The sequence below is a fragment of the Oxyura jamaicensis genome, chromosome 1 (assembly GCF_011077185.1).
Source record: "Oxyura jamaicensis isolate SHBP4307 breed ruddy duck chromosome 1, BPBGC_Ojam_1.0, whole genome shotgun sequence".
In the NCBI taxonomy this organism is placed as follows: domain Eukaryota; kingdom Metazoa; phylum Chordata; class Aves; order Anseriformes; family Anatidae; genus Oxyura; species Oxyura jamaicensis.
This window is the reverse complement of record NC_048893.1, coordinates 174912320-174938359: the sequence shown is the minus strand read 5'-3', so window position 1 is coordinate 174938359 and position 26040 is coordinate 174912320. Positions and strand designations below refer to the sequence as shown.

Sequence of the window (26040 nt, the reverse complement as noted above, 5' to 3'; positions counted from 1 at the left end):
ACGGATCTGCCCTGAGGATGGGAGTGATCCCACCTGTGTGCAGAGAGCAGTGCACAGGGGGACTTCCCTTTGGTCTGTCTTGAGATGAAGAGAACTGCAGTCTGGAGCTCTGCATGGGTTGTAAAAGGAGCTGATGTACTTCAGACTTAGCCACCCACTCCTCAAATGTCAGAGTTAGAACAGATGAGTCATACCTGGAGCAATTTGTTGAATTTTTATTAGAAAGTCTGTAGAAAGGATGGGGCAGGACCCAGAAGCACTGTGTCCCAGGTTCAAATATAAGTGTGTGTTTAAGAAAAGTACCGTGCATTTGTAAATTGCTCTTTTCTGAATGTACAAAGAATTACACTGTAATAAGCCACATCATTAAAAAGAAATTGTTCTGTGAGCAGCAGATCCTGCTTTCCTGGGGTTTCATGTCTCGTGACTGGATTATCTCGGGTCTAATGAGGAGTACTATGACTGAAGCCTTTTCTCCTGTTCATAAAGACACTGTCTCATGTGGATTTTCTGCTGTCTGATATTACATTTGGACTCAAAGTGCAGTTGTTTAGGCTGTCTCATATTTGAAAATGCAATTTTGCCCATGTGGCAAGCTATTCTTCTCTGGAGACACAAAAGGGTTGTAATTTTCAACCCTGCTGCATCTTTTCACAAAAGCAGTTGAAAATGAAACTATTTGAGACTTCTATCACATGGTTAAATTTGACTGAAATTGGCCAACAAGCCAAAAGATTATGGAGAATAAGATTGGACCGACAAAACAATGCAATAAACTTAATTTTATTTGGTAATCAGGAAACAAATTATAGAAAGTAAATACTGGGGAAGGTTAAACTTAAAAAAAAAAAAAAAATCATAAATATTTAAGCATTTAAATGCACTCAAGGTGACCATTTTATGCCTCTTTTGTCTTTCAATTTTAGAGGTTCAATTCACAGCCGCATGAAAGACCAACTAGGGCACAGGCACCCCAGTAGTTCCACTTATTCCCCAAACTGTAAGTGAAATAATAATTTTCTGTGAAATACTTTCCACAGAGATGGGGAAATTTAAAATATTTCTGTCAGAATATTACAAAATTCAGTAGTTAGGAGAAGGAATGTTGAATAATTCAGAAACCAGATTTTGAAGATTATCCTCACCTAGTCAGGGAACAAAAATAGATCATCTGGACTGTGCAAAAATTCCAGAATTTTCAACAAACCTGAGCTGATTGAAGTTAGACCAAAACATCCTTTCCTGAAGTGATTTGTGAAAAATTTTCAAAACCGAAACATGCTGAAGGGAATTCTCATTTGTTCGCACACACGCACACAATAAATAAATAAAAAATAAAGACGTAAGATACAATGAATAAATTGATCACTGAAAATTATATTTCCAGTTTTTGAGCCATGAATCATGATTGCCTTATCACGATTTTGACGACACCTGTATTTTCTTACCATGAATACAACTTAGATGGATGAGCTACCATTGCTGTCCAAGCTTATCAAATTAGGAGAATGCATTTTTAAATTCAATTACATCCTCAGTGGAAATGGTTTCTCTGACTCTGATAATCTTTGGAGAGGAATTATACACAGTCTATAAAGCTTCGCATTTCAAAACCTAATTTTGAATGTTATTCAAGAGGTTAATTTAAGATTCATCTTCCAAAAGAGGAGTTAAATAAAACTGATAGAAGGCTGGAACTTGTCGAGTGGTTGAGAGGTTTATCAGCATGTGAGTATGAGTTCATTAGTTTTAATTAGTATAATCACTAATGTTGCATTAACAGTTTGGTGAGAGAAAGTAATTGCTCACACCCACTGTATTAGATTGGGAGATTAGAATTCATTTTACGAGGCAATTAGCATTTCAGGGATTTTTTAAAAAGCTTTTACGATCTGCCATTGCAGTAGCTTCCTTAACCAAAAGAGTTTAAATTAACCATAACTTTTATCCTAATGGGATGCAAAAATTAATGTAGAATTAAGCGTGAACCACTCCTCTTCAGCAATCCCACCGCGATAAGCAGGCAGCTAAAGCCACAGACCTCGATTAGTTTATAATGACCTGCTTTATTTCCCAGACAATGATAGTCATTTATCCGTCCTCAATTCATTATCTTGTTGAAAAGTTTATAATCCTGAATTTTACACAGCAAAACAACTAAAAAATAAGAAAGCCAAAAAGTAGGACAGAACTACTTCAGTAATAATTTTCCAGAGAAAAAGCTATGAAGTCCAGTAAGAGAGCTTAAATTGTCAATTATTCTTCATAGCAAATGTCAGAGGAAGTAAAAACATCTCCCTTTAACACCCAGTGTCTTGGGAAGAGCCACGCATTATGCAGCAGCAGTCATAACCCTGCTCTAGCTGTCATGTCCCTCGGACAGCTACTGACAAATGGAGATCCTGAATGGAAACCCAGGAACGTGTCATCCTGGCTGGCAAGGAAGCCCTTGTTATCCAAGAGTTTGGGCAGCTGACCCAAGAAGTTGCCTTCCAAAATGTCCTGAAAAGTAAAAATGCAAGTTTTGGGGGGGAAACTGATGGCAGTAAGAACCATTGTGAGTATGGCTGTGGCATTGAGAAGGACAACTGTTAGATGCTAGATCCATATTGCTCCTGTAATTTGGGTGCAAATGTTTAAATGAGAAGACATGGGACAGAAAAACTCAAAACACAACATTGAGCCTATTTAAATGGATGAGGCTGGCCATTGAATTTTCAAATTTTTGGCGTTTCTTTTGTTTTATGAGCAGTTGTAATGGTGGAATGTGAGAAAACAGAGCTTGGACCTCAGGTATGCCATTGCCACTATAGTGACTGCCCCCAGTGCTGCTCATGGTGGGGTATTCCCTGCACTCCTCACTGCATTGCATGGGCACATCTCATGGGTTGCACCTCCTACATCTGCTTTTCCAGGCTGTGCGAATGTGTATATGGCAGGGTTTTAACCATCTCATATTTTCTAGCTTTCCCTCATAGGTACCTGTATAGAAACGTTCTCAATCTTTTAAGGAAAGGTGCTAATACAAGTGCAGGCTATGAAGAGGCTGGACCTATGCATGGATATAAAAAACTTGGTTTATTCCACCTAACCACTCCAAGTTATAAACCCACAGCAGACTGCAATCACTCTCACTTGGGTACCTGGAGAATTACATAAATCTTCCTAAAACACATATTAAATCAAAATACACATATTTATATATTTACACTTAATTTTTACACTCCTTATAAGCATCTCCAAAGCAGTTCAGAAGGAGACAGTGTCCTCCTACATATAAGCTTGTAAAATTCAGGTACAGACAGACTGGATCTCAGCCTTGGTCACTCTGGCAGCAGCTGGTGCCACGTTTTGGAGGTGAATTACTCCAGCTAAGGTCTGAATCAGTCGGTGGAAAGGGCTGCATCCCTCTATTGACTGCAGAGACAGTCTTAGGTAACCAGGTTTCTGTCTCAGATGGCTGAAGTAAATGCTTAAAATTAGGTAGGATGAATCATGACCATCATGCTCATGCCTGAGGGTTTGTCTACGCACAGAGTTATTGCAGCAGAGCCATTACTCTTCCTGAATAGCATTACATGTGGACACACTTTGGGTTGAGTAAGACTTTCTCATTTCTCTTCAACGATGTCCGCCTGACAGAAGCAGAGCAGTTTGCTTCTTAGTCCTCACACACAATCGTTCTGCAAGAGCCTCTGCATTTCCATTTAGCTGCCTTACCTTAATCCAAATTAACTTCAGCATAAAAATGCCCTAAATTTGCCATCTATCCACCTTTGAGAGCTGTTTAAGATTTATGTAGGAGAGCACATCAGTTAAGCACAAATACATTGACCAGAAAAAAAAATGAAGGCACCGTATACAATAAAAACTGACTTTTATTTCACAAATTATGGGTGTTATAAAGCATATCATTTCAGAAGAAATGCCTGTATTTGCCAGTGCGTTTCATTAAAGAATAATAAAGCCATACATATTTCATTTCCTTGTTCTGAGCTGCAAGAGCCATAACTATATAAAATGCCCCATGCTGTCCTAGTATTTTTGGGCTTTTCTTTCTTTTTAATCAGATTTTCCCCCCTGAATTAATGAAATCGCTCTTTAAACACATATATCACTTTCATTTAAAGTGACTTATCATGGCTCAAATGGTTTCTCTCTTCTCCTGGAGAGCAAGGCAGCTGCCAGCACCTTTTGCTGTGCAAATCCAGGCCTGGATTGCCCCTGCTCTCAGTCTGGTTTCAGGAGGCTGGGTTCCAGATGTTCCCTCTGATGCTCTTTTAGGTGGGATATTGCATGCCTACACATGTTCCTCGTCCTGCTATCACATGTAATTTCTCTCTTCTCACAGTATGCACCGACCCGCTGCACAGCCGCGCAGACGTCCACGGAGCAAGGCAGCCTTCCACCCTGCCATCACCACGAGGCCGTGCATGACCCCCAGCTGGTTCCCTGCACGTGCCCGCTGTTCTCCTGCCCGTGGGAAGGCCACCTGGAGGTGGTGGTGTCCCACCTGAGGCAGACCCACCGCATCAACATCCTTCAGGGGGCAGAGATTGTCTTCCTGGCCACGGACATGCACCTGCCCGCACCCACAGACTGGATCATCATGCACTCTTGCCTTGGCCACCAGTTTTTGCTGGTCCTCAGGAAGCAGGAGAAGTACGAAGGCCACCCGCAGTTCTTCGCCACGATGATGCTGATCGGCACGCCGACCCAAGCCGACAACTTCACCTACCGGCTCGAGCTCAACAGGAACCAGAGGCGCCTCAAGTGGGAGGCGACCCCGAGGTCGGTGCTGGAGTGCGTGGACTCCGTCATTTCAGACGGGGATTGCCTCGTGCTGAACACTTCCCTGGCTCAGCTCTTTTCTGATAATGGGAGCCTAGCGATAGGAATTGCAATAAGCACCAGCAAAGTTCACAACGGCGAGGCTGAAATGTGAGGGGAAGAGGAGGAGGAGGAGGAATGACGGTGCTCCTGCTGCCTCGTGAGAGCCAGAACTTGCAGACGTTTTGGGGGGGGTCTCAGGTCTTTTATGGTATTTAGTACTGGTCCACAGTGGGCATTATGTAAACATCCCGTGGTTACGGTCTCTGTGTAATGTACTTACTGTTTTGTTAATACAATTTTATGAGAAATTTTAAAGAGGCTAATCCATTTATTGGCGCCCTTCCAGCAATATTGGAGCCTTTTGGGTTAACACTGCTCTCCTGGAAAGTGCACCAGGGTTGACTCAGTTTGAGAATGCCATGAAAATGTGTTTCCTTTGTTGTCTGCCTAACTGCCTGGTATTAAGGAAGCCCCTATGCCTGGTAAAAGGTAAAGTATTCCACCAAGGTACAGGAGCACCCAATTTGTAACAGGTTCATCACTGATTAACTTCATCACTGATTAACGAGCAGCTTCAGAGGACCTGGTGCACTGCAGTGAATGACCTCAAGTGGACAGAGTTACAGAAGGTTTCAGACTGCTGGAGGAAGCTTGCACCTCCCCTCCCGCCTTCCTTTTGCACCACTTACTTACCTCCCTGTGTTTTTTCCACACCAGCACCAGAGATTTAACTTTTGTACTATGGTCACAACCAAGCCCCAGTGAGTTTGTGGTTTCAGAGCTCCCTTTATCTCCTGAAGAGGCAGCATTCACCAGCCAGACTGTGAACATTTCAGAAGAAAAAGTAATTTTTCCACTGAGCCGGGGCCTTGGAAACTTCATCCTGCATTAAATCAGCAACGACAGCTAGTGGGCGGTCACGGTGAGCATGGTTAAATCTCATTCATGTGTCACGATGCAGAGGGAGAGTCCTGATAGATGGTCTGCTTCCAGGATGGAGATAACCATAACCTACAAACAGAACATTCACCTTTTTATCTACTATTTCCTCATGTACTGCAAATGAGATTTTCAGAAAATGAAGTATCAGGGAGTCCAAAAAGTGTGAACTGATCTTGCTATTGAATTCTGTGTCCCTTAGCCCCACAGCTTATGCTGCTAAGTATTGGTTGGTTTAAAACAACAAAGCTGGAATATCTGTTTGCAAATTGGCTATGAGGTTTGAAATGATTTCCTTTAAAAAGAACCTTGACTTTTTCTTCTTCTTCTATATACTTGTGGGGGTTATGATAGTCCCTTTCTTCTGCTAAGTGTATTTCACAGGCAGCAGCGGTCAGAGGAGCTCCTCCCTTGGGTGGGGGGTGAGTGAGCTAAGGACAGTCCTCCATCATTTTAAAAGGCATCTCACATAGCTAGTTTTGGGTAAGGAAAAGTCTTGATGCTAATCTCTTCCACCTGCTGCTCACCTGGAAATTATTATAAATGATGCATGAAGTAAAACAAATTGCAATTTTCCTGAGAAATGCAGGTAATGCATCTTCTGAGTTACCTCCTCACCTGGGCTTTCATGGCAGGTCGCCTTTCAGAAGGGAGCCAGGACCTCTTCAGCAGGCTGCTCATGACCACATAGGAATGGAGGCTGAGGTCTGAAGGAGTCTCGGTCCCTCTAAGAGTACGTAGAGACATACCCACACAGCTCCCCCACCTCCAAATTCTGCAGAAGATGTGCTGGTTTGTAGCACTTCACTGGAACATGCAGGGCTTCAGAGTGGCTTGCTTTTTCCCTGCGATGTTAAATATTCAGAACCAGCAACTGCTGCCCTTTCCCTAAATGATGGTAATAAATAAATCATTGGCATTTTTGTGGACTGAAACTGGCTTCTCCAGCTCCTCTGGCAAATATTCTGCTGCTGAACTAAAAGCAAAAGCAATAAAACCCGAAGAAAAACAATTCCTCTAGCTTAAACTTCCCAGGCTCTTTGTAGTGACCTAACACCATGCTGCTTGTGTTGTCCGATCACAACCAGCGCCAGAGGAAGGAGTATTCCTCAGCTGTTCCCTTGTTCCAGACCATTTACTTCTCACTCACTGGCACTTTTGCTTGAAATGAAGAACACACTGTTGGTATTTTGGGGCATGCCCCTACCCAGAGAACTGGCAGTATTTCTGGCAGGACGAACATCATGGCAGCAGTTCTCTGGGATGGGCATCTCCATCCCTTGCCAGTGTCCTGGTTTTCTAGTTTCTGTGGTGCTGGAAGCCCGGTGGAAATCTGACCTCCCCAGCACAGACCCCCTCACATCTCACATATCCTCTTATCCCTCTCTGGAGCTGCAACGCCCCAGCTCTGGCAGGGATTTCAGAATACCTTGGAGTACTGATGAAAATCTGCCCAATTAGACTCCCAGGACAGAAAGGGGGGACACATTTAGGGAAGAACAGATCTATGGGTACCTAAAACCAATCCTAATAAGCATTTCCACATAAAACTCGAAAGTTTAAGGGTATATTTAATGACTTTCTACAACGTAAGACATTCTAATTCCCTCATAATTCAAAGCCTATGAGCAACTCTTCACTGCCATAAAGTGAAGGTGAACAAATATTCTGCATGATGGGACATAAGTCCTGAAAAGCTAGGCAAGTAGGATCAACAATGAAATTTGGTTTACACGTGCTCTTTCAGTGCCCATAATGTAGAACTTTTTACAGGTATCTGATCATGGCTGGAAAGCAGTTGTAACTTGGTTTCCCAAATGAAATTCTGAGTTTTTAGATTCTAGAATTATTTTTGTATTATAATATTTAGTATCTTTATAATGTATTATATCTAGTCACTCCAAACACCTTCAAAAACATGAAGAACACAGCTTTGAATATCTGTGAAGTAAGGAATTACCCTCATTCTGGTACAGATGAAAATGAGATCTTGCAAAAATTGCTACACAGGTTTTGCAAAATTCTGTTTTCCTACCTGCCTGAGAATATTGGTCCTATTTTTTATTTTTTAATAGGGTATTCAGATTTTTTTACATATCTGTGTTAATTGACAGATTTTCTTCTGCCTAGATTAGTAAATTGCAACCATAATTTCATCAGGCTGAGCCAGATGGGTTGCCACCAGACACACTAGAAAACGTACTCCGGTTCTTCTGCACTATCCATCAGGCACAGTGTGAATGTTAATGTCAGGTCTGCAGTAAAACAGCATTAGTGCTTTTAGCTCAATCCCATTATGAATTAAGCTCACATCATATATCCACGACTCCTTATAAATCAGCTGAAGAGTCCCGGGTCTCATCATCCTGAAGATGACAAAGGATCTTGCTGTGTGCAAGGCAGTAGTGCCAGCCTCAGGGTCTGCTGACAAGTAGGGCAGTAGTCCCCTTCCCACTGGACTGTGATATCATATCCTACATTTTAAGCCATCCTTTATGAATACAGGACGGTAAGCTATTAAAGACAGGAATGATGGTAAATTCTGGAAAATGAAAAGGTTATAATAAAATGAATAGGCTACAATAAATTGCTGGGAACTGCTACATGACTCTCTCTTTTGGGCATCAGAGGAATTAAGGCTGATTGACAGCACTGTATTATAGGTGATTTATCTGCTTTTCCAGCCCATAATACAGCTGAAGAACACTTTGATGGGAGTGGGATCTCTCAGAAAGGACACAGAGATACACTTCTGCTCCAGCTGGATCAGAAACACCTTTCACACAGAGGAGCTGCAACTTGTGAGCAATCCAGACACAAGCAAGAGTTTTTTATTTATTTAAATAGAATTAGTGCTCTATGCTCACACCAGCTGAGCAAAGGACAGAAAGCAAAGCCTGTGTTCTGCTGCACGTACCATCACCAGAACAGTTAACATGAAGTTCTGCCCCCAGGAGCTTCCAGGTGACCCTGAGGAAAACCAGGGTGTTTCAGAGTGGGGTAGCACAGGGCAGCACCTGCAGCCAGCTTTGCGATCTTTCACCCCTATAGCTCTCACCAAGGTAGGGAAGTGTCAGCTGAAACCACCCAAAAGGTCTCTGGAAGAACAGAAAATTACATCTATACCTCTTATCCTTGGTTCGGACTCTTCTCACCTAGTCATTATTTCCATCTCCACAAAGGCAATAGATTAGTGCACAGCTTTTTTATCCCCCTTTTGGCACTGTCCCTTCAGAGCAGACATAAGCAGGCAGTGATAATCTTCAAGAGAAGGATGAAGGCATTCATTCATTGCAAAAATGGCTGTTCCCACAGTACTGTCTTTAACAAAGGGATACCAGGCTCCAAAAGCATACCTTAGTGGGAGAGAAATGGGAAACACCAATTACAAAGACTGCTGTCTTTCATGTAGAACGAGCTTTATATCTTCCAGGTACCGAAAATCCTCCCGAGACACTGCCTATCTGAATACATCACTTAATCTTGTAGAAAGCCCCAGGACTGAGGGGTTTGCGCAGTTAGAAATTGCATCAGGTAACCTTATTGAAGACAAATGGCTTTGAACTTTCATGGCAACAATGACGAACTGCTTTAACATCCATGCAGTGCAAGCTGAAAAACTCGGGGCTTTTAGACAAAGAAATAAACTTATTCAAATGGAAACGTGAGATGTGGGGCAGAGTCTTAAAAGCACTTTCCTTATTGCCACAGACTGGATGTCTGCTTAGTGAGAGTCATTTCACTGCCAGTCAAGTCTCACTGGCTTGAATTCAAGAGAAATGCACATATTCTTGCTTTCTCAATTAAAGAAGACCACTTTAAAAAGTCAGCAAAAATTGCTAGGCATGAAATGACTCTGGAGAGGATCTTGTTTTTCTCACTGAACTGCTTGGCCAGTGGACTGTGGGGACAGTGTTGCATTTCCTACTCATTCAGGGTGAAGCCCCAATCTCACCTGGCCTGATAACGAGCTGCAAGCACAACCAAAATAGACATTTCCCTCATGTTATGATCCCTACTTCACCTATAGGAGATAACATCTGTCAGGCAGCTGGCTCAAAGCCTTAGATGATTTTAAGACTGCTCCCTAAAAACCTACTAATATTGACTTAGATGGTTTTAGGACTTGAGACACCAAGGCTCCACTGAGGCTCTGCTAGACTCACCAGTGTGTGTGCATGAAAGGGATGTCTCTGCCTTACATCTTTGCCTCTGCCTTTCATAGCAGGAACACTAAATATACCTGCAGGGATCTGTTTGGTTCTCTTCTCATAAACTTTGGCAAATGACTGGACCACAGAACTGGATGACACATTTTAGAGATGCTCAGTCCAACAAAAGACGAAATCAACGATAGTCCCTCCCTTAGCTTTGAGGATTAAATAGGATCTTGCACAAAAACATTAGGCTGTTTCAGATCTCCGTGAGAGGGCTCCTATTTTGGGATACAGGTTCCCCTCTGGCTTCCGACAGTGACAGCAGGCTACAAAACATGGGAGGTCATACTGTGTCTTCCACAGTGGGGTCCTGATCCTCAGAAAGGTCTCTGGGAACTACAGTAATATAAATAAATAGCAGTATAATACAGCAGCATAAAATAATAATACAGTGAGACCTTTCATGGCTGATAACATCTTTAAAAATAGCAACTGATTCTGAAAGGGATCATTACTCAAAATGAGCTCCAGGTGATGGCTGTGCTTTTGCTTTATTGAGATGTGGAAGAAGATAACCTGAAGAGTGACAGTCTCAGGGCTACCCTGATTACTCAGTGAAATGCTGAAATGAAAAAAAAATGAGCTAAGAGAGTACTGAGTGAAGCAGAAATATAGCATTGTTGCCTCTGGGCAGTGGTTTCTTGTGACATGTCCTTGGGAAAGGATTTCCAGCTGCCAGAGAGGGCTGAACTTTGGCTCATGATAGCCCCTGCTCAGCCACTTCTGGAGTATTGTCAAAGAAATATTTAACTGGGACTGCAAAAAAAGAGGATAAATATCCACCAAAAGGTGTGACCAATGTGAGAGCTGCCAAGGAGATTTATTCAGCCTCCTCTGGGTAAGCCTCATAGCGGCCGCTCTGCTGGATTGGCAGAAGGCAGGGACAGCCCCGGGTCTGAGGAGGGCTGGCTGGATTCCTGACAGCCTGTAAATTGTTGCTGTTGTACAGCAACTCTGTGTGATACCTCCAGCGCTGAAAAACAGTGAGACTGAGCTTGGGCCCTCCAGCAGTGTGCATTTGTACCAGCTGGTGCTGGTGGGCCACACTGTGGGTTACAGCAAACTCACCAGCTCTATACTGTTACGTAGGAGGACCGACACATGTTGATTGTTAGTAGTGCATATAGGGGGAAATAATGTTAAAAACATGTCTGCATTTGGTCTGTCCTGAGAGTATTGAGGGTGAGAACTTAACCATGCTGTCTGTACTGGGCTGCATCACACCCACATCTCCTCTTCGCTCTTCCTCCATCAGCTGAAAACCTGGACGAACCAGAGCCGAGTCACCACAAGCATCAGAAACCATCTTGCCATTACAGTCCCACCACTTTACTAGGCTAAGCCGCTTTTCAGCCCATAGCGGTTCATCTGCCCATCCTGGAGCTAAGTTAACGCTACAGATCACAGCCATCTGCAAGACTGATACACTATCTAGTGTGATAAACCCCATTTTCCTCTCCTGATTGCCTTGAGCAGACACAACAGACACATTTAGAAACAGGCCTGAACCTTCATGGTCAAGGTAGGAACTACACTGCAGGTGAACACTGACAGTGGGACAAAAAGTCACCCAAAATCTAGCTCAACCACAAGAAGTGATGGAGCTCATCCACGGCTGAAAATGAGAAGAAATGGGAGAATGTGGATAAGGACAATTATAGCAAAGTGACTGAAAGCAAACATGACAAGAAAATACACTCCCATGCTAAAGGTCAGCATTTTTTTCTGGATCACCCTTTAGTTTTGGTCATAATGCCCTGGCAGAAAGCAGACACGGCTTGGCTTTCAGACCTCTTTGGCTGGGCAGCAGCCAAGAGCAGCATTTACTCATTACATGTAAACTGAGCAAATTGCCTGGGGAAGAGAGAGAGTCAATAAACATGGAGCCTCACGGCACCGTTTGCACAGAGTGACCTTTCAAAGTATAATTGCATGTTAAAAGACTTGATGGCAGTCATCTCCCATCCAAGAAGTGCTAACAGAGCTGACTTGGACTCCTATTTGTCACAAAACAGGAGTGTGTTGGGACTGAGCTGTGTAGACAGAGGCTGCTTTTGGCCCCCACATGAAGTGCCACTGAGGGCCTGTGGTTCAGGAGAGGCCCTCCTGACTCAGCTACACAAATGTTTGGTCTGGTATCCTCTGGGGAAAGGCAGAAAAAAAAAAAAAAAAAAAAAAAAAAAAAAAAAAAAAAAAAACAATGGTGATGGTGGGAAATGTTTTCATTATCACTAAAATGCCCGTTGCTTACTGTTCCCTGCTCATTGACATCACTTAATCCAAGGGAGATTTTGATTTTGGTCACGGTGATGTGTGATCCTGAGCATGGCCATCTGTTCCTCGCACTGCAGCCTTCAGATGAAGGTCCAGCTCAAACACTGGTGGGTAGGAGATCACCATCCCTAAGGCAGAAGAGCCGGTTTTATCCTTGTCATCCCAGCAAGAAGGGGAAGAAAACAACTCAGACATCAGATCCCATCCCCTGCTCCCCTACTGCTGAAGTTGAAGCCTGAGCCCTCTCGCTGCCACTGCAATCAGATGACCTAAGTCCCACTCACAACACTGGATCGAGTGGCTCCCAGTGGCTGGCACTGGAGCATCAAAGGTACCTTTCCAGCTTAGGAATCTGAGCCACCTGAACTAGGCCCCTGTGACCATCTCCTGTCCTGACCATCTCCTGAATACCCTGTCATCAGCATCTACACTGAAGAGCCCTCTTCTAACTCCTTGGGTGCCAAAGATATTTGGTGTAACCACAGCCCTAGAGCAGTCCCCTTCCCTGGCCAGCTGCCTTGCCTCCTGACCAGCCACCTAGCCTACAAAACTCTCCTTATTCCTCCACAGGCAGCAGCTCTGCCCCCTTGCAGGGCTCAAAGGTGCTCAGTTCAGTTCTTTACCAGGTCTTCCTGGATGCGGAAACCTCAAATGGCTCCTGTCCCCGCTGGGACGTTAGCCTTAATTAACACAATGTGTCTGATAAGCATGTGTTGTCACTCACTGCAGACAGTGATCGAGGCAATTTCAAGTCACTCATGGTTAACCCTGGTTTTCGCTGTTGAGATGGAGCCCTTCCATGCTGGAATGCTGGATGGCAATACTGCACCGCTGCAGGCATGCAGAAAATCCCAGCAGCTCAGGGCAATATTAAACTACAGCACAGCTTCCCTCATTTGTCCCTAATGAAACCATAGCCTGTTCTAGGCTTTTTTATTCATGCGATGCCTTTAGCCCCTGCTCTGCTCTGCGAGACACTTTTTTTTTTTTTTTTTTTTTTTTTTTTTTAGGGAATGGTTACATTTGTCACTGTAATTGCACAAGACTTCATACTCCCAAAGGGTTAGGGGATCCTGGCTATCTCTTCAGCCTTGTGCTAGATGCCACATGTCATAACACAATGTCATTTCCCAGGACAGAGACATTTAACCCTAAGGCAAACTAGCACAAGGCATTGCAAAACATGCACCAGGCAGAAAAACAGCAAGAAACTGTGAGACAGGATTCCAGTTTCAGATAGAAAGAAGCATCAAGGAGTGCAAGGAGTGCTTGGGTCTGAGCTCCAACTGGAAAAGTGGGCAATCCTGAAGCACACCGAGAAGAGGAAGGGACCTGGAACATAAGGACTCCATGACTTAATTACACTCCAGGTCACCTAATCCAAATGCTTAATTAACCTCTGAGATGCTGAGGTGTGTCCATCTGTGAACATCAAAGACAGTACCTTCAAAAGCACATATTTTTCCTTTCAAAATTCAAACAGCATCATCGCCCTGCTAATGTTAATTAACAAAATTAATCGTCTGAGAAACTGAATCTGCTTCTTTTTTGCAGGGGCAGTATATGGTTATGCCACCAGAGACCCTTATGATGGTAAAACCCCTAGGCAGCTGCTTGCTTTAAGGACTGATGCATAGCAGCTCTTCCATAGGACTTCAGTTAGGAGACCTATGCATTATGCTTAACCATTTCAATAAACAGGGAAGGACTAAGCACAGAGATAGGTATGAGTAACCTGCCTGAACCCAGGTGAGTTATGCTAGATTGGAATTTAAGTAAAGAAACTGACATGGCAATGGGTAAGGAATTTCCTGTACAAATCCTAAGCAATGCTTTCTTCCACACATTTCTGATATATACTTGTATTTGTTGGAGTCTGTATTCCAATGTCCACCCTCAAATTTTTGCCATTGACCTAATATATTGCATTGTATGAAGTGCTTTGCTTTAACGTGCAATAATATCTCAGAAAGAATTGCTTAATCTGTACCGACATATATAATTTTCTATAAATTCTTATGACAATGTACTACATGAAAGAGCAGCAATAAACCCTTCTATTGGTATCTGTAAAACATCTGACAATGTCTGCCACAGAAAAACACCATTAAATCCTAGTTGGTATTCTCAGCTTGTATCACTTGCTTGCATTGGAGGGCTACTTTTATGAAGAGGGTAGTGCATCATGAGAGGGTAGAAATGAAATATTAGAAAGAAAAGAACAATTGCCAAAGTACACTGCCTGCAAGAGCCTGCCTTGCAATTTGTTATTGCCTACCTTTAATCTTCTACAGTTGTAACCAGTTTGAAAAGAAAAGTGTCACCATCGCCACAATAGATGACAAAGGTAAAGCCCAGTTTGGGCTGCTCCAGTTGCTCTTGTGAGATGGATTCAGCGCCCTCAGCATTTGTTGTCATCAGCTGAAAATGCACATGGGAATCTGAGCTTTGCAGTCTGCTTCTGTGTCTAGCCCAAAGCTGGTCATGGGGGAGAAACAAAGAAAGGGGTTCTTGGCATTTTCTTATCTTCCTCTTGTTTGACTAAATAGAAACAACACCAGGCTGCTTCTCATGGCTTGCAGGCTTTGGGAGTTGTGTTTTGTTTGTTTATTTGTATGTGTGTGTGTATTCTTCTGGCACAATTGACAAGGAATAAGTTGTCAAGGACCTTCAGAGACCAGCTCTTTAATTTCAGGTTGGTTATCTGCAAGATCAGAATTGGGAAAGACCTCTAACCCTATTGCCTGTCAATTTCTTTTAACATCAATCTTCTTTGCTCTCATTGCCAAAACCTGTTTCAGGCTCTCATGAAGCCCGATAGAAATTGCCTTGAAAAGAGCTGAGTGATCAAAACTGACCAGATGTGCAAGATGAATATTCATGGTTTATTGGAGCTACCCCCACCCTCTTCCCAGATCAGGGTACCTCCAGCTGACCTGTTGACTCTCATACAAATTACAGCCTCATTACCATTCATTCCTCCTGGAGCCTGGCTGCAAGGGACATTGAGCTCATGTTAAATAATTCAGTAAAACAGTAAAAGCAAACTGTACCAGATTCAGACTAGACCCACCTGAAATTTCCTGCCATATGTGCAAATGAAAGGGGACTTGAAAGGACTACAAGAACCAACTTCTGCCCTTGGACATGAAGCATAGGTGTCATCTCCCTCGGTTGTAGACATCTGGAAGGTAAGTGCCTGCATCTGCATGGGTCACCCTTAGTTTTCTTTATAGAGAGTGAAGGGAGGCAAGGAATAAAATCATTGTATTGCACACAGAAAAAAATGAGGTGATGATGGATGAGGAAGATCTGGCAAGTTTCCTCTACAAAAGTGGTAGCAGAGCAGTCGCTAGTTTGCAGAGAAGGATGCTCTGCCTTAAAAAATTGAAGCAGAAAGGGTCAGAGGGCTTTGGCTTTCTGTGGACTGAGATGATGCTTGGGGAAGGCAGCGTGTCATCTCCTTTAATACAGCCAAACATCATGCGCAGCAAGAAGAGGGCTAAAAATAGCCTGGGATGCTAATGAGGGCCTGGCACACACCACACGTACAACCAGATTATGATTCTTTTTGAAAATGTAATAACTTAAGGGGTTATTTCATTTTGTTTCCTTCTGCTGCTGCAAAGTGTTCAGAAACATGAGGCTGTTCAGGCCTTGAATGTTTTCCTCCTTAATCTTAGGAAAATGAAATGTTAATGGACGAAGGGGAAAATGACTAGAAGCAAGAGTTGCTTTATTTTTCCTGAAGCTGCACGCACGTGATCAGCAAACAAAGTGGGTCAGAGAGTGCTTTCATAACATTTCAGATGGCTTTCCACACACTCCCAGATGGGGGACTGAGATATTTCATACACAGGAGAACTTTCATCTTCCCAGATTTGTAAGTGCTAAGGGCTGAAGCATCTACACCTTTATTCCAGCCCAAAACTTAGGCAGGTGGCTTGTCTGCAGCCTCTCAGCACCCACTTTTCCAAACTCTCCAGCATCCCCCAGGAGCACACATGGTGCATCTTGCCCTCTGTTGCAGGCATCGCAAGGAGCTCCATCCCCAGCTTCGTTACCCTTTTCCCTGAAGCCCTCCAGCTTAGCCTAGAACACCCATTTTTATGGGACACCCGATTCCTCAGCTGCCCATGCAGGTCTCACCGGGGCTTTCCCTGGAGATAGGGCATTGCATAGCATGGGGCTGCACGACCCACGGCTCAGAGGAAACCAGGCTGAAAATCAGAGCAGAAAGCATTTATGAAACATATCTTTTTTGCCTGTCAGAGGCAGCCAACTACCTGCCTGTTAGCAGCCTACATCGGTGAACCATAAAACATACAGCAGATCGGGAGCTGTTTTCTGGCACACACACGCTCGTCTCCTATAAATACTACTCCAGGGGGGAGCAAAACAGGTATTGTCTCTTAATGTTCCCATTAAACACAGCCACACAGATGGCAATTAATGCATCATGACATGCCTAAATTGTAAGAAGAAATTGCTGCAAGAAGAAGTCACCACAAGAACAGCAGGATTTGGATGAGTGTTCATTTTGAGACCGACTCCTTTTTTCCTTTGCTCGAAGAGCTAGGGACCAGCTATTCCACATTATGAAAGATTTATTCATCTGCTTTCCTGAGTTTCAGGTCATAATGGAGCTTTGTTATCTTTAATAGATTCATGTACTCCTTCCCTAGTGCTTTGTCAAATAATAATACTTACAAGGCAATAAAAGCAAAAAGAAAACACAGAAGGAAGAACCACTCCCTGTGCCATAAGTCTGGGGCAGGTGAATATGTGTGTGCATTTTTGTGGGCTTGTGTATGGGAGAGGTGTTTTTTATTGCACCAGCCAGTGCAGAATGAAATAATTTATGTACCATCTACATGCAAATGAATCTTTCATTTAGGTAATAAACTGCAGCCTTGTATAATTTAGCCAAACAATGGAGCTGCGAGGACACCGCTACTAATCTTCAGAAATCAACTGTGCCTTTTCACAAAGGATTTTTGTCTTTCTACGAATTGATCAAACTTGACAAGTAATTTCAACCTAATGTTCACGGCTATCCTCCTCTCTCCTCACCATCTGTAGGTGAGAAATCCTATTTTCTGGAAGTGACAGGGTAATGCAGCAGGCTGCAGACATCTGTAAGAAAAGAAGTGGTTTTCCCAGGGCTACAGGCGAAACAAGGGTGAATTCAGGAAGAAAACAAGTAGGTTTTTTTTTCAAACAAATGATAAGTTCTTCATGCCTGAAACTGTCCATATGGAGATAGGATTTTTAAGACCCTAAGTTTAATGAGAGCAACAAAGAAATTAAAGTGTCTCTGTATTTAAAATACTGTGGTAGAAATGCTCCGGTGGAATAGCCTTGTTCTTGTTAACAAACGTAATAAAGACTCTCAGAAGAATTTTGTTCTGCAAACTTATTGCATCAATGAAAACTGCATAATAGACAAAGAGACTCAATGTAAACTCAATTTGCTTCCAGATCTATTTATTTAAAAAAAAAAAAAAAAAAAAAAATCAGCTTTGACTGAAAGCTGCTCAGTCCTACAACAAAAAATGTGGGAGAAATTAGAAAAAAAGCTGGTTATCATCCAGCCAGAATCACTCACATGACTGAGATTAATCCAAAACAATTTGTACAGCTACAGAAGAGCCTTGTGCAAATTTCATTTTTCTCGTAGGAAGTATGATGCCAGCCTCTTTGGACCCTTTTGTCTGTATCAGGACACTTCAGGGAATACAGAGCAGGCCCTGTGCACCAATGGATGGAGATCCTGGTGTTCAAAGGCTTGAGTATCCAACCCTAAACATAAATGCAGCCGTGTGCAATCAATATAAATATCTCAAAAGCTGAGGGAGTCATTTTTTAATTTTTTTTACTCAGAAAACTTCCTATTCATGTGCTTTCCCCCTCTTTGGATCACTGCTGCACTTGAGAAATCACCTGGGGCTATTTCCCCAGCAAATACGAGGTCCTCATGTGGGACACCAGGTGCCCTCACAGGCAGGATAAAAGGATGGTGGTTTCACCATGCATACATCTAGATAACAGGACCCAGCTCCTGGATCCTGCTGTACATCCATGTGTTCTGCCTTCAGGAGCCCCAGCCAGGCTCTTTTCCCAGCCACACACTTTGCCTCCCACGAGAGGAAGTCCCTAACTCCTAAGTTCAGCCCTCTTTTTGGGGCTGCTTATTGTCACCTTTGGGACAGACCTGCTAAATATAAGCTGAAGTACTCATCCCATGGTGAAGTAAGGTAAGGCTGGGAGGGATGAGTGGAGGGTGGAGGGTGGCGGTTCACTTCGGTGTCACGAGAACAAGAACTCCTGAAATCTACTTTAATTTTCCCACTAGAAGGAATCCCAAAGCTTCTGAAGGTTTTCACTTCGGGGGATTATGTCAAAATGGATTGAAAAGGTCCTTTGGAAGATTGAAAAGGTCAGGTCTTTCTGTTTTTTTTCCATATTTCTCCCCCTTTGTTTCCCTCCCTCAAGTACATAGCCAGACAGTCCACCTCAAATTTCACTAAAGCATAATGGGAAAATGCAATCAAAAACAATATATGACCACAAAATACCTTCTTCAAGGGTCCAGAGTCCAACACCAATGAAACCTTCATTTTACTCTGAGAAAAAAAGCAGCAGCCTAAATAAGTGCTATTTTCCATAAAGCCATAAAAGTTCAGCAGTGTTGGTAAGATAGGATCCAGTCCGTGGCTCCTCATTATTCAGAGGGACGGGCAGATACAGAGTCACCAGAGTGACCTGGAGCAGGCAATGAAAGTTGTTGAGGCTCTGCTGATTAAACCTGCAAATCCTACAACCCTGACCCTAATCCCCTGCTGCGGAAAGGGGAGATTAGCCTGGGTCCTGGAAAAGATAACTCTACCTATTGCTCAAGCTAAGTGTTAAAATTCAATCTCCTCCCAGGAGACAGTGTGCGTGGATATTGCTTTTTCTCTCACCCTAATTAGCAAAGTACAAGAAAGTAAACACCGGTGATTGCCTGGTAGCAGGAACAGCAGAGCAGGCTGTCCTTGTGCTGGCTGATTGCTTTATTAGCGTGCCCAGCTCACTGACGTGGCCAAGGAGGCTGAATGAAGGGAGCCTGCTCAGGCCCTTGGGGGTCATGGTGTTTGTCAGGATGCTAAAGCAATCTGTCAGCTCCTCCTCCAATTCACACCAGTGCAAATCCACAAGGAGATGGTTCATCTCCTCCCTGAAGAGGTCTCCTGCCCTCCTCCCACTGTCTCTCAGGTTATTTGGAGCAAATTTTTAGAATGGGGTTATTTTGGGCAATGGTTTTGTTGCCCAGCGAGGCACAGCCTTGGCAGATTTGGCTCACTTGACTTTTCGAGCCACCGGGTGCAGGAAGGAGCTTCGGGGTGATGTCTCCATAAAGACCTGCTGGATTTCAGCAGGAAAAGGCGAGTTCCAGAGGGTGAGGTGGAGCAGAGAAACCTTTCTGGGGAGCAGGACTCCGTGGAGGAGCTCCCAAAAGAGGAGCCAGGAGAAGATGACCGAGAAGAACCTTGCATTAATATGGCACTTCTTTTGTCAGCTGGGGTCTGTGCTTTGATGGAGACAGAAATAACTCGGTATCATTTTCTTTCCAAACCAAACACGGACGAGACCTTTGCAATCAGCTGGAAACCCTGCTGACGTCTTTAAAACACATCCATGGGAGGAATGCGAAGCATTAGCCATAATATTTGTACGGCGTGGCATAACTGTCTTTTGGGAAGGGGATGCCGTGCTCATTAGCAGCACAAATGTACCAACATGTGTTTTCAAGCTATTAATATGGTGGCTAATGTTGATGGAAATGTAATGGAACGAGATGACTTTAAAAGTATGGGATTTAGCACAGCCAGAGGGGAAAAAAAAAAAAAAAAAAAAAAAAAAAAAAAAGGACATTAATGAAAGTTTAATGAGAAAATCAGCTTGCAGTAATTTTACAAGTAATGATTATTTCCCTGATTTGACTAGCCCAAATAGCTTTGTCTTTGGTGGGATGTGCTCGGGATGTGCATATACTTGAGGACACTGAACATTACAGGCCACAACTGTGCCTGTCCTGGAAAAGAAACACAGTTTGGGGTTTTACCATCTGCCTGGATGAGAAGCAAGAACTTTCTGCTGAAGAGAGGGGAAGGCTCTCAGATGTGCTCTGGCCACTGGCTGCTAGTCGCTCGTCATCTCACATCTCTCTTGATCTGTCCTTGGAGTCAGCCTTGGAGCTGGACTTAGAGCACCTCATCCTCCAGAAGCACAAGCACCTAATTAGATTCCCAGTGTAAACTCAGTTATTCATGGGATCTTATTACTGTTCACACATATGTGCTCACGCACACCTTTTAGGCATTTCCTGTTTGCTAGAAAGCCAAAGCACTCAGCCCCTTTTTAAGCAGAAATGGCATTTAACATTTAAGACGAGTCCTTTTAGACCTCCCCACTGGGTGATGTCCTGCACCTTGAAGGTGCTTACTTACCTTCACTGAAGATGATGTTGTCCATATGGGGAATTGAGATCTACCCTGCAAACATGTTATGTGAACCCAAACAGACATGGTCAGTCCTCCCAAAATCCTCCTGAGGCAAAACTGGGTGTATCTACCTACGTCACTCTTCTCTGCTGATGGCATTAGAAATGCCCAGGGACATATGCAAAGAGCAAGAAAGCTGCAGTTTTGGGGATGAGTTGGGGTGATTTCCATATTGTACGCTACAGTTCCAGCGTAGGTAGCTTGAGTTTGCCTCATCCAAGAGAGGTATTATCACCATGGTCTTCTGCTTGGATCACATCTCCCAAAATCACACATAAATCACCGTTTCAGAAGGTGTATCCATGTAGCACAGTGAAATCTGCACGCATCTGAAAGGACACAGCCCCAAAACAGGCAGTTCTTGCTCTTCCTGAAGTCTGACACCCAGCATATCTTCTCGCCCTCTCCTGGTCCTGTAGCTGGTGTAAAGAGACATCTTCTGATGTTCTCAAATACTCTCTGGGCCCCCATAAAAGGCTGGATCATGGCAGTAAGCCAGCAGAAAAATCCCCTGTGGCAAAGACTTTCTCCTGGATAAAGCTCCTGGTGCCAGCCACTGCTGGTAAAAGCAGTACATTTTGGGGCCAGAAGTGAGCTAATTGTCTAGTCTGAGCTCCTTGACGGAGTACAGGGACATTTCATTTCCTACACTGAGCTCAGAACTCCTTGCTGAGCTGGCACATACATTTTGGGAGGACGTCCAAGTGCATTTCTGAGGTCGCCAGTGAGAAAACAAGAGACGTGAGAGTATTCAGGAGCGGTGCTGCTGTGGTGTCCTTTTTTTTTAGTACCAGTCACGCTTTGCAGCAAAAGTAAACTTAAGCCCTGTCAGACTTAAATGATTTGTTAATTTTATTTTCAGTGCTCTCTCCCCCCTCTTTCTGCTTGCTCAGACCAATGAGCCCCAACGTGGGCTGTGTGCCTTGGCAGGCTAAAGCCCAAAGGCATGCCATCACCAGCTCTTTCCTTTTATGATTTTTTTTTCATTCTAGACTGAAAAAAAAAAAAAAAAAAAAGTTAAAATGAAAACTGGAAGCCTAACCTTCATGCCTGAACTGCAGTGATTGTAATACACCAAGATAGCTCTGACCAACTGTACTGCCCATGAAATCAAGTGGACACCTCCAACACTTGGAAGTCACCGGAGTGATTCTCCATCGTTGTGTTTTCCCCAGTAGATTTATTCTCTCATTTGCTTTTGTTTGTTTTCTTTCTGGTTATCCTATGAAATTTAAAATTAAAGCTCCGCTCTGAGGGGAAAGGAGTGCAGGAGATGTTAAAAATTATCTTCACTGCTAAAGCAGAAGGGAAAAAATGCAGCGAAGGTATTGTTTGTCGCCTGGCCATTAAACCAGAGTGTATTACCCTGCAAGGTACGCCACCCTGCAAGGAACCTTTATTGCCATTTGCAGCATTGCTTCAAGCTTGGTTGCTTGCAACTTAATTGCTCCAGCAGTTCCTACTTAACAGCAAATTGCATATTAGGAGATAACACTGCAAGCGTGGATCACGCAGAAAAACCTCCCTGCGTCTGCAGTGGCATCAGTCACAGAGCTGTACAGAAGTGATGGGCTTTTGCAGGGCTCTTGTTTCCCAACGCAGACAGAGACAAAAGCGATCAAACAACGTGCCACTGACTTGCCACAGGTTTTTTTGTTACCCCTCTTGTACATTTTATTTCGGTGAAAGTAATCCCACAGGATTTCATCTTAGTCATAGTCACAGGCAAGGCAAAAAATGGGTAAGTTACTTTGTCTTTTTTCCTTTCATTTCACCAGCTGAATTTTCTGTAAACTTGTTTGCTTTAGGTCCTGAGTGCTCAAACACGTTTAATACTCACTGGGTTATTAGTGGAATGGATTGTAAACATTTTCAGGACAGAAACATGTGGCTGATCTAGAGCCCCCTCTTTCTGCTGCACTGGGAAACAAATGGGAACGCGCAACCTCTTCATTTTTTTTTCTGTTGATGCTTTTCTTAAGCAGAAAGTTGGACTTTGAAGCAGCAAATCTTGTCTTTGAGAGGTCTCTCAGACAACTTCATAGTTTGCAATGCGAATCTTTACTTCTAAGCCAATTACTGTGTTTTTTGCTACAGCTAAGGAGGAGACCCCTGCTCCCACACACACGTGGGGACCATGCAGCCACCCATGCTAGAGACCTGAGCAGCAGCCACAATGAGTCCCCACAGCCTTCTGCAAGGGCGAAACTTATTTCTTCCATAAAACTTGGGGAGAAAAAAAAAAAAAAAAAAAAAAAAAAAAAGGCAAACAAATACCCACAAGTTCTCAGCTTTGAGCTCAAGCCTTGAATTCTTTCCTTAGTGAACAACTGAAGTGGTTTGCTGATAAGGGCAGCATTTCCTCCTTTGTAATCCATTTGAAAGAGGCAGGTAGCACTACCAAGTTGTTTTGCTCACAGGATTTATTTGTGTTTTCAGCACACACTGAAGCTTCAGAGTGCTGTGTAAGTATTATTGGGACTGTGTTCTCAAATCTGCCCATTGCCAGCCTTATGGCTGTATACTTGAGGATATTGCTGTCCTCTGTAAACATCCGTGAAATTCATCTTGTGAGGGGTCATTACATAGATACCTTTAAAAGATCTGGAAAAAATTAGCCAGCATGTGAGGATTAGCTGTGGGTGAGGATGCAGTGTGCCATCCCAAGTCCTGAGACCCATTTCTTGAAGGCTGAGCAGACTAAATCCTTAAGTCATTTTCTGAAGACCGAGAAGTTGTCAAGGACCCACATCTCCTGACCTCCTCCCAGGGTATGGTGAGCCCCCAGGTAACACAGGCAGGACGTCAGACTGTTTTGCATGTATTCAGAGCCTTTTTCCAGAGATTGCAATTGATGATATCATTCACGGTAAGAAATGAACAGACAGCTTCATTTTAGCTTCTGCCTTCTCTCCACCTCTCCCAGAGCAAGCATGGTGCTGCCTGACCTTCTGCTGGGGAGTAAGTCCTGGTGATGTCCCCCAGATACCTCCTTGCCCCTCTCCCTCCCTCTGCCTCCTTTCTGGACTGAAGCAAAGAAGCAGAGCAGAGCTGTTACTGAGTCGGTTACTCTGATTTCTCATGGGTCTCAAAGAAGGCAGTGGGTGAGGATTTGAGAACTGGTGGTTGGCACTGTAGAGTGGCACAAGCTGTGGGAAAAGAGCTCATCATCGCGTCCTTCACCCTCATGGATGTGCCCTGCCAGCTGCTTCTTCCAGGGCCACAGTTAACACACCTGCTACCTTCAGGAGAAAAGACTTTGTAACCCATATGGGATATCAGTGTACCGACGTTCCTATCACAGGCATCACCCTTTTTAATGGAGAACACAGCTGGGTACAGGCAACCACGGGGGATTTCAGGCAGACCTGGCTGGGGATGGAAAGCAGATCTCATAAACATCTGTCCAAAGAAATTGGTGCAGCCCCAGGCCTGAGCAAGTCTGCCTCGCTAAGACATACGAAGCAGGTTTAGAAGAAGGCAGGTCCTCGTAGCACAGCACGGCCCTGTGTTACTATGCACTTCTGAACCACAGCTACATCACGTCCCACCACACTGCAGTAACAGACTCGTGGCAGCACCCAACCCTATAAATTGACTCCCAGTTGCAGAAAATATTTCAAACAAGGTGAGGCTTGGCCCTCCCTTGTGCCCAACAACATTTTTCACCTGTGAACTTTGCAGCTCTGTGCTTGAGCTTGCAAAATGCTTCTCTGTGGACATGCACCTCTCCCCCCCTCCTGTACCCCAGCAAAGTGCTGGAGGTGGCATCAGGTTTTTTTTCTGAGCTTGCATTTTGATCCCAGGTGGAAAGAGCATGTAAAATGCAACTCTGACCTTCTGGAAATGAGGCCAGGAATTACTCGTCTCCTGCATTTAACTTCTGATTCACCATACGGTAGGAAGATAAATTAGGTAGGTTAATTAGGAGGCCCTGGAATTCTGTTCATCACCATGCCGTGCAATCAGGGACACATCTTGCCTTTAGGAATATGCTGACACGCCGTCTTTGCTGCGTGCCAGAGCCTAACGGCATCTCCATCACAATGAGGGAGCGGGAGGGGGAGATGGTTAGAGTAGCCAAGCAAATCAGGAAAAACAACCAGCTAAATTGAGTGCTTTCTAATCTAATGCATTTAAGTCATACTCAATAAAGCTTGCCAGCAATTCCTGGCCTCTCTGCTGCAAAGATCACAGAGGCATCTGATTAGAATAATGCATGTCTTCTAGCAATCCTCTTTTAAAAGGATTTTCATTCAGGATGGTCAACATGTAAGTGTTCAGAACTATCCCTCTGTGAGCATGGGGTGAGGGGAACAGCCTCACCCTGCCCCAGGAGTCCTACTGCTCTCTCCCTGCCACAAGACAGAAAAACCACCAGCTATGGCAAGTCTTTTCTTCCTGGGCAAAAGTAAGTGAAACAGAAATAGCTCTGATAAGACCTGTGTTCAAATAATTTTCTGAAGCTAGTGTTGGGCTCTGAAATCCAAGCCCAGGTTGTTTGGTGTTTGATTATTTTTGTTTGTTTGTTGGAAATTTTGAAATCCCAGCCCAGTTTTATATTCTAGCAAAAGGGGTGATACATCAAAGGGTCCCCAGGAACCTCATCCCTCAGCGAAGTATGGATTTCATATGTGCATAATGTGATCCACAGTGACTTGTCACAAATAAGTTTCTTGGAGGTTGGGAGGTGAGATTGGGCAAGGATTTGAGGAGAGGTTAGGAACTTAATGAGGAACAGAGTAAGCGTGGTGTCACATCATGTGCAGAGGGTCAGAGCAACTACGTGAGATGGGCTGTCAAGAGAAGAGAGGTAATTTTTTAAAGAGTAATTTAAGTATTGTATCTGACTCTTGTGAAAGCCAGACCAGATGAAACCTTGGTTACATGTTGTGAGACTCTACAGATCATGCACCACATGTTTTTTTTTGTGTGTTTTTCTTTGTTTGCTTGCAGAAGAACAATTCCATGGACTGTGTGCATCCATGCTGTGTTTATTCCCGGGAGTCTGAGTTCTCCACTTACAGTATAGCTGGTGTCCATGCCAGAAAACTATCTTCTTGGTCGGTCTTGGTCAGGCTAATGCTCCAGCACTGGAGATGTTCTCTAGCAGGGTCACCTCGCTGCTTCCCCCCACACCTTAGCAGAGCACTTCAGCCAGAATAATGGTGTGAATGAGGGACCTGCTGATGCTTTCTTTGGAAAACTGGACAGGAAATGAGGATGTAACT

General features: G+C 43.8%; 1 protein-coding gene across 1 annotated transcript in view; it reads left to right on the top strand.

The window, feature by feature from the left end:
• Positions 1–6041, top strand: part of SIAH3 (siah E3 ubiquitin protein ligase family member 3) — a 41112-nt gene extending 35071 nt beyond the window's left edge. The window contains exon 2 of the mRNA XM_035322766.1: positions 4352–6041. Coding sequence (XP_035178657.1) covers positions 4352–4945 — 594 coding nt within the window. The 3' untranslated portion in view covers positions 4946–6041. The remainder of the gene's footprint in view (positions 1–4351) is intronic.
• Positions 6042–26040: the final 19999 nt, after the last annotated feature.